General features: G+C 41.0%; 1 protein-coding gene and 1 long non-coding RNA gene across 2 annotated transcripts in view; one reads left to right on the top strand and one right to left on the bottom strand.

Annotated features, from left to right (window-relative positions):
- The window catches only part of LOC140325592 (uncharacterized), a 45091-nt gene that overhangs the window by 2142 nt on the left and 33900 nt on the right, over positions 1 to 9049 (top strand). The window lies entirely within an intron of this gene.
- Positions 1 to 9049, bottom strand: part of LOC140325591 (alpha-N-acetylgalactosaminide alpha-2,6-sialyltransferase 2-like) — a 31217-nt gene that overhangs the window by 11483 nt on the left and 10685 nt on the right. The window contains exon 2 of the mRNA XM_072403501.1: positions 5094 to 5442. Coding sequence (XP_072259602.1) covers positions 5094 to 5442 — 349 coding nt within the window. The remainder of the gene's footprint in view (positions 1 to 5093; positions 5443 to 9049) is intronic.

Raw genomic sequence — 9049 nt, 5'->3', positions numbered from 1 at the left:
CTCTCTCTTCTCTCTCTTCTCTCTCTTCTCTCTCTTCTCTCTCTTCTCTCTCTTCTCTCTCTTCTCTCCCTCTCGCAGCTTTTTTGCACCCAACAATGCATGGCCTCCTATGCCGCTATCCATCAGAGAGCTGACCCCGGTAATTACATTGAAAGTAAATTAATGCTACATTACATTTCTGTTTTTTAAATACACTTAAAAAGCACCGTTATACAAAGTGCTCCAGGTGGCCATTATCAAAGTAGAGGTGTTGGTTGGTGGTCTGCACGGCAGTGGTAGGCAATTTTATCATCATCTGGTCCCCTTTAAACCTCCCCCTCTATATTTCCTTTGTGGACATATTTGGATATCCTTTTGACATACCTATATATATTATTGATCTTGCTGTGTAAACAATGTACATATTTCAATTTTCTTTTTCATTATTCAATCTCTATGTACATATACAGACCGTTAAGCTTGCTTATCATATCCCTGTGGAAGCCCATTCGTGGTGAAATGCGTTGGATTTATTACACTTTCTTCATCACCCTTTTTTGTATTCCTTGAATATATGTATGTACAATGTTACCCATATACTGTGAAGTGTCAATCAGTTATAAGGTATAGATCTGTCTGAACTTGTTTACTTGACTTAATGTGTTAAAATACAACAATTTTGTTTCTCAAATCTATCTGCGAGCCCAAAACCTCTTTCTTTCCCTCCTTTGATTTGAATGTTCTATTTGGAATTAGATAAATTTCTCTCTTGGCTGAGATTTTGTTCTAATGCGTTGGTGTGAAAATAGGATTATGTAGTAAGAGGATACGTCTATTAGCCAGGTGCTCCCCCATCAGCAGATATGTAAACAGTAATATAATGCAGATCATTAATATTCTTTTACACTCCATGCTTTTCTCTCAGTGCTGAACATAAACTTTTGTGACCCCGTGCACTCAGCTGCTCCCTTCACTCTGATTACACGGCCTCTCCACACATCACTGCCATGACACTTGCTCATGCTCCAGGATGTCAGATGATACCTGGGGATTATGGAATTCCCAACCTGCTCGGCCTTATTGTAGTCAAGTGTAAGATGGAGAACAATGGGCATTCAGAAGTTTTTCTTGGGCTTTCTAGATCCATGGCATTTTACAAGGGTTTTGCAAACTGTACGCTTTGAGCTAAGAAGTCCCTGCAAGGAATGCCTCCTGTAGACCGGCCTTTCTCCTAGCCAGTAGTCCATTCCGGCCGAACGCCCTCCTGGTCGATCTGGCCTAATCCCAGCCGACAGGGGTCGGTAACCCGCGGCTCTTGAGCCTCCTTGTTATGCCTCCCTTCCCTATTTACGGCAGCTGGCGTTAACACTTCCGCTGCCGGGGTAAGGGGAATTCCTTTTCAGGGGCATTACGGAGAAGAGGGATTTTCTTTCGGGGCCGTTCCTGGTGGGGTGGTGCCATCAGCGCGGGACTCAAGAGAGAGTCTGGCCTAGTAGCCAAAAAAGTTGGCTGACTCCTGCTCTAGGAGAACCCTCACAATAAATGTAAGGTCTTAAGAAAGCCCTGATTAAAATTTATTGAGGTTTGGTGAAAAGAATTTCCTTTAAAGTGTTAGTCAATATGCTCCTCTGTAAGCAGTTGACAAGATCCCAGAACTATGCAGGTACCATCAGTTTAATGGTACCAGCCATTGTTCAAGGAACCCTTAACAAGGAAAAAAGCACAGAAAAATTAGATTTTGGGGTAACCAACAAGGGAGCCCAGTGCATCTTGCCCGTGCAGGGTAATCAACTCTCAACTTGTACTTCACTCCCTTGCTGATTGCCTCAAACACAACATTTTCAACTCTGGATCTGTTTGTTCAATCTTTTTTGATCTGGGCCCAGTACCAAAGTATAGTGGCCCTACCCCAAAGCACTCGCTGCTGTAGACGATGTGTGGCCAATGGTCTGGAGTTTCACAGAAATGGATGAGCAAACTCTAGAAAATAATTGAGTATGTGCCATGGGAGGCATGTCCCAGTCCCTTGGCTTGAAGGAAACCCAACATTTCCACTTGGCTCTATTTCTTCAAGCTTTTTAGATTTGGGTACAGTACTAAAGTATGGATGTCCTAGCTTCCAGCAACCACTTTTACCTGGCCCTCTTGCTGGCTAGCCAGACCTTCTACTTGCATTTGATTCCCTTGCTAATTATCCCAAACCTAAGGGAACCAATAGGCAATGTCATCGTGCCAATGTGACATATGTGGGCCAGATCTTGGTTTCTGCAGTCAAATGGGCTGGAGATTTGCTGGAGACACTAAGATTTACCTATGAATACACACGGTTCTTTTATTTGGAGAAGAGTTGTTGCATCTGAGTTCAGATTTAAAAAAATTAATCAAAACTCACAACTTGTTGGATACAGAACAGCCCGGCTTTACAGGGCGGATCCTGTCTGACTTGATGACTATTATTATAAATATTTTGGACCAGGCTGGTGCTGATGACAAAATGTTTTCAGCAAATCATTTGATACAGATCCATGTAATGATCTCATGATACAAGTCTGTACTATCTACGACCTAACCCATGGGTGGTGGTTTATTGCAAATGATGTTGGGTGAAGGACAGATGTCCGAGTGATGTTGGAACAGAGTCCAGTCATTAATGCTATATTACAAGGCTCTGTATTGGGTTCTGTTTCATCTCTTTGTAAGTGATAGAAATTAATGTATGGTGGGCTAGGTTTGTCATTTCGCTCAAAACACAATTGTATGAAGCTGGGTTGGTAAACCTGGAGGAGGGTGGAACATTGCTAGAAAATTGGTGAAAGTAGCAGAAACTGCAGTTCACCATATCTAAGTGTAAAATAATGCATCTAAGTCTACTCTAGGTATAACATTGGGGCTAGAGTGTTTGTCAGAACTACCAATTTAAAATATTTATGGGGGATTATTTCAGATGAGTGCTAAATAAACAAAGGCAGTGAGGAACACTTACACCCCACAACTTTATATCACTAGAAAGCTCACCAACAGGAGGAAGGAGGTCCTGATTCCCCCTATATAGATAGAATTGTGGGTCACCAGAAGGAGGTCTGAATTCCTCTATATAGATAGAATTGTGGGGTCACCATCACTAGAGGGGTCACCAGCAGGAGGAGGGAGGTCCTGATTCCTCTATATAGATAGAATTGTGGGGTCACCATCACAAGAGGGGTTACCAGCAGGAGAAAGGAGGTCCGGATTCCTCTATATAGATAAAACTGTGGGGTAACCACTAGAGGGGTCACCAGAAGGAGGTCTGAATTCCTCTATATAGATAGAATTGTGGGATCACTATGTCTAGAGGGGTCACCGGCAGGAGGAAGGAGGTCCTCATTCCTCTATATAGATAGAGTTGTGGGGTCCCATCACTAGAAGGGTCACCAGAAGGAGGTCCTGATTCCCTTATATAGATAGAATTGTGGGGTCACTATCTCTAGAGGGGTCACTATCTCTAGAGGGGTTACCAGCAGGAGGAAGGAGGTCCTGATTCCCCTATATAGATAGAATTGTGGGGTCACCAGCAGGAGGAAAGAGGTCCTGATCCCCTCTCGTTGTACCTAATTTAGAATATTGTGTCCAGTTCTGGCTGACCAAACATATCGGAATAGACTTTAGGGAAATGACATATGCATGTTGTCACACTTCTATGGTGTAATAGAGGAATTTGTGGAGCTGGTATTACATGCTCACTCACTTTAGCACAAGGAAATAATTTTTTGCAAAAAAAGTCAGCAGAACAAGGATTAACGTGTAGATTTAGACTAGCACATATCCTTCGTCTACGCATTAAGGTATAACAATATAGATCAACCTGTTTTCTGACATTTTTTGAATAGACTTTTGTAATATGTGCAACCCTGGGGCAAAGTACACTCAGATATGTCAACTTAGATATTTCTTTATATGAATCATAAATTAATCAAAAGCTTCTGGTATGAAGTTTGTGACTTGCAGCTTATTATTGTATAGATGTTGTAATATACTTTAATGGAAGATATGCTTGGTTGTAGAAGGGAAATGGGCTTACGGCAAACCTAGATCTAGTGTAAAACAGTTTTAAAAAAATACAAAAAGAAGAAGAAGATAAAAAAATGGACTTGATGCTTTCTGCCATTGACATATTTCCCTATATTCTAGGTTCTGTATGCCCATCTGGCTGTGAAAGTCTATGGGCACCTTCAGCCTGGTAAGGACCCATTCTTGGACATAAAGAATGGAGGGACCCTGGGTGTATAGATGGAGGCTATGGGTCTCATTTATTAAAGCTCTCCAAAGCTGGAGAAGATAATTTCATTAGTGAACCAGGGTGATCCACCAAACCTGGAATGGATTGCTTAAAATCATTTGTTATGTGTTAGCAGATGTTTTCAATCCTGGACCAGATCCATTCCAGATATTTTGGATCAGCCAGGCTCACTGATAAAAGTGTATCCTGTCCAGGCTTGGAGAGGTTTAATAAATCAGACCCTATAGCGCCCAGGGGTACCACAATGTGGGCAGGATTGACAGATCTTTATAAGGTGCCCAGGATTTTTAGAAAGCAAAGGCTCTATAGTTTTGTTGGTGGTTGTACAAAAAGTTGAGACTGTATGGAACTTGTCGTATCTCCTGAAGGGAGGAAACCAATGCTGCAAACACTTGTGCCAACCACTAAAATCACCCATCAACATTCTAAGCCTCCTGTGTTCCTCTGCTCTTCACTTTTCTGTTTAACTAAAGTGATATGTCCATGAATCCACTTATTGTTTATTCTGCAGGGCACCATTTGGCGAGGTTTTAGAATAGGGCAGTGGACAGAACCGGGGATGAAGGGACGGGGGGTCCTAGCCACAAAAATAAGTTGTCAACATTGCTATGTATAGAGCCATGGGGTTCTGGAACTGTAGCCAAAATGAGACCTTGGTCAATGGATTGCAGCAGTTTGGGTCCAAGCATTCACATTTTTTGCCCCACGTGCATAAATCAGCCGTTCGATATGCAATTTATGACTTTTTCCCCTGAAAAAGCTTAGCCTGAAATGACCTTGTCTTAGTTATCCAATTGTTGCATAATTGCACCCCCACCCAATAAACTTCCCAACTTACAGAATGCACATGCATATCGTCTGTAGCATACGTGTCCCCCAGGTTGAAAGTGGTCGGGATTATTTTCCGAGTAGTTGCTTTTAGCTTGGTGGTCGGAGGTGATGGACTTGCAGCTGCCAAATGCTTGACGGGCCCAGTTGGCCGCACAGTTGCATTTGGTCTCCTCGTAGTCACCGGCTTGGACTTTGTAGTGAAGTTTGTAGATTTAGCAGCTGTTTTAGGAGTTGTTTGAGTTTTGGTGGTTGTCCCATTGGTGGCCGCCATTGTTGGAGGTTCTGTAAAAGGTTCATTTGTCTCCACTTGGTCATTGATTTCTTCTTCTATGGTGTTGTCCTCCAACTCTTCAAAACTGCAAATAAATAAAAAAGAATATTTGATGTTTGGTTGGTTTTTAGAGGTTCAAATTTTTTACCCTCTATATAAATTTTTAATCAATCTTCATACAAAAAGCTAATTCTGAGATTTTAGCAGGGTGAGGTTTATATTTCTGAATGTTATAACATCGATGTCCCCAAAGCACAGAATATAACTGAGGATTAAGGATTTAAAGTAAAGATAACAGTGACTGTTGATCCAGGGAACATATGATTGCCTCATGGAATCAGGAAGGAATTTTTTCCCCTGTTGAAGCAAATTGTACCAGGGGTTTTTTTGCCTTCCCCTGGACCAATTATGTCTTATAGGGTTTTATATCTGAGATATGTTTATTTCCCTAGTGGGTGTACTTGATGGACTTATGTCTTTTTTTCAACCTAACATACTATGTAAATCCCAATGTATTACACGACATAAAGGAATCTCGATCAGTGTTTGTCAACCGGGGTTCCATGGATCTCTGAACAATTTATGTCGCTCAGGTCAGTTTAATGACTCCAATGATCTTTTTGTATATTTATAAGGGATATTATTATCATTAATGTGCTGTGGATATGTAAGGAATATCCAATATATTATGAATACTCAATAAAATTCGTTCTGTAGGTTCTGAGACATGAGGAGTCAACACACAACACTTGCGTAAAAATGTTATATAGTACACAGGGTCATATATGCAGGAAATGAATTGCTCAACACAAAACTAATACCTAAAATAAGTACTAAGACAATGTGCAATGTTACAGAAAGGAACAACGGTTACCACCCCTTGTGTCCTCTGCTTCCCCCATCTCTATGCTCTTTGCCTTTTTTCTTATTTTACAATCCCTCACTTAGGTTATCTCTCCTTGCAGTGTCACATCTTTATCCGCATGATCAGAGCAACTTCTCTTTTTCCTATTTCTTGCACATATTTTTATGCATTTGTCAGCAAATTAACCCGCACCAAACGTGTTCCTGCAAGCTGGATAATGAAATGCAATTGTGGGGAAACGTATCTTTACTATTTGTTATTTATTAACAGGATTTGTATAGCGCCAACATATTACACAGCGCTGTACCCTGTCCCGAAAAGCTTACAATCTAAGAGGTGGGGGGAAGTATCACACAATAGGAGGGCGATATAGAATGATAGGAAGTAGTGAGGGTTTAAGGAGACAGAAGAAGACAGGCGAGTTTGAAAAGATGGGTATTAGGAGCCCTTTTAAATGAGCAGAAAGTAGCAGAAAGCCGAATAGGATGAGGAAGACCATTCCAGAGAGTCGGGGCAGCGCAAGAAAAGTCTTGAAACCGTGCGTGTGATGTGCTTTGTCATATTTGTCCATAAACTCCCGAAGACTGGAACATTTTTTTAAGGGTTTCCCCAATTGAAACCCTCCTAAAGCTTACAGGAGCTCCATTTGTCAATTATGTAACTGTTCTTGTGCTCTTTCTTAAAAGGAGGGGAAAGAAAATAAAGCAAAACCACCAATCTTTCCCGCCTTTTTCTTTGGGGGTTGATGGAAGAAAAAGTGCTCTTTAACATCGATATAATTATAAAAAACTCGGGGAAATATCTTTGAACCTGCAGGAGATTGTTCAAAACTAAACTTAAGCTACGTACACACGTCAAATTTTTCTCACCCGATTATCGGCTCAGGGCAGATATTAGATGAGAATCTGGAGTGTGTACAGCCCACATTGTTCATCGTCTGTGGATCCATCCTGGCGGATCCATGGACGATGAACGACGATGTATGTACAGCACTCTTTCATGCATCGTGTAGTTCTCATCGTTGGAAAGGATCATAAAAGATCTTTTACAACGACAAGACTTGCACATGTGTACGCAGCTTTAGTAAAGCAACGTTTTACTGAAAGAGTAGTAGATGCTTGGAACTGCTTGTGATTCATTCAACATTAAGTACATGTGATCCTGCTCAGGACAAGTGGGCCCATAAAGAAAGAAATGGTCATTTAAATCATCTGATCAATTGATTTTGTTTTTCTCTTTTTTTGGTTATGTGTAGTATGGAAGAATACGAAGAGCTGGACTTGGTTACCCACCAATGCACCAAGATGAGCAATAATAAAAAGTTCAGAAATCTGCCATTGCATCCTTTTATTTTGTAAAATTTTCAGATCTCGTCTTTTCCTGATGATAATGAATTATAAAACTATAGACTGACCCAATTCTATGATGCCTTTTCAAAGAAACTTTTGTCATATGTGCAGCCCTGGGGGCAGGGAACAGAATCTTCAGCTTTGATGATGTTTATGTGAACTACCAATTGCACAAAAGCTTCAATTATCCGGATTATCTGTCATATGGCTGCTTATTCTATAAACATTGTAAACTACTTTTATGGGTGAGAAGGGAAAGGCTCCCTCCAGGGTGGGAACGAATTCAGAAAACTTTTACAAAAGTCCATGCAAAGCAGCAAAAGAATGTTACCCTGTGAGAATTAGTTCAGTTTAACCTACGGATTTACCTGTGTGACACCTACAGCTACCTGTATATATCTACCGATAGGCCATATCACATCAGATTCCAGTATGTCAGTTCTCAGTGCTATAATTTACTTTTAGGTCAGTAATGATTTAAATTTGTAACATATGCCAGATCCATAATACTTATTACCCAATAACCAACTAGAGTAGAAATCGGTCACATGTGCAAACCTTGGCACGCTCTGCCTTTCACCCCATGGCCAGCTGGTGCATAAATCTGTCACATGTGCAAACCTCAGCCCACAGCTTCCTTTCACTCCATGACCAGTTAGTATATCAGTCTGCAACACTTGCACATCAGCCCCCTCCTATATCTCACCCCTTGGCTTATCAATGTAAAAATGAAATCACAGATTTGCCCCATGCAGCTTCCCACCCTTACTGGCAGCAACAGTGCTCATTCTCCAACCGTGATCCACACTGCGCACACTTAAAGGTGATGCCAACTATCTATAGAATTTTATATCTGGGATATGTTTATTTCCCTAGTGGTTGAACTTGATGGACTTATGTCTTTTTTTCAACCTTACTGACTATGTAACTATGTCTCCAAGTTACAGAAGACAGCAGCTACTGACACGTTTCAGCTGGGAATGAGCTCCTTTGTCAGGGTCCTCTCCTCCTGTGTCACTGTCTATATCTGTCTGTCATTTGTCACCCCTATTTAATGTACAGCGCTGTGTAATATGTTGGCGCTATATAAATCCTGTTTATTAGTAATATTCAAATGCAAAAAAAAAATGTGCTCATCTTCAAACCCAAGAAATCCATAGTAGGTTAGTTTTGAAAGGTGACAGCAATGGAAAGCACGAGTGCCATGAATGGCATTTTAAGGAGGGGACTCTAGCCAATGTATTATCTATTTAATTTGTTTCAAAACTCCTCCTTATTTTTTTTTTTTAATTGGGTTTAATTTATAAAGGCAGATGATGGACTATCATGGGAGAACCTAGGGGATCCAGGAAAGCTGGGATGGATCTGGTCCAGGATTGAAAACATGTGCAAACTATTAGTAAATCTATTCCATTGTTGCTGGATCCCCCAGGTTCTCCCATGATAGTCTATATTCCCCCGTCTTGGAGAGCTTTAAA

This window comes from Pyxicephalus adspersus, chromosome 3 (assembly GCF_032062135.1).
Source record: "Pyxicephalus adspersus chromosome 3, UCB_Pads_2.0, whole genome shotgun sequence".
Taxonomy (NCBI): Eukaryota; Metazoa; Chordata; class Amphibia; order Anura; family Pyxicephalidae; genus Pyxicephalus; species Pyxicephalus adspersus.
Note: the sequence above shows the minus strand (reverse complement) of the source record. Positions and strands in the feature narration are given on the sequence as shown.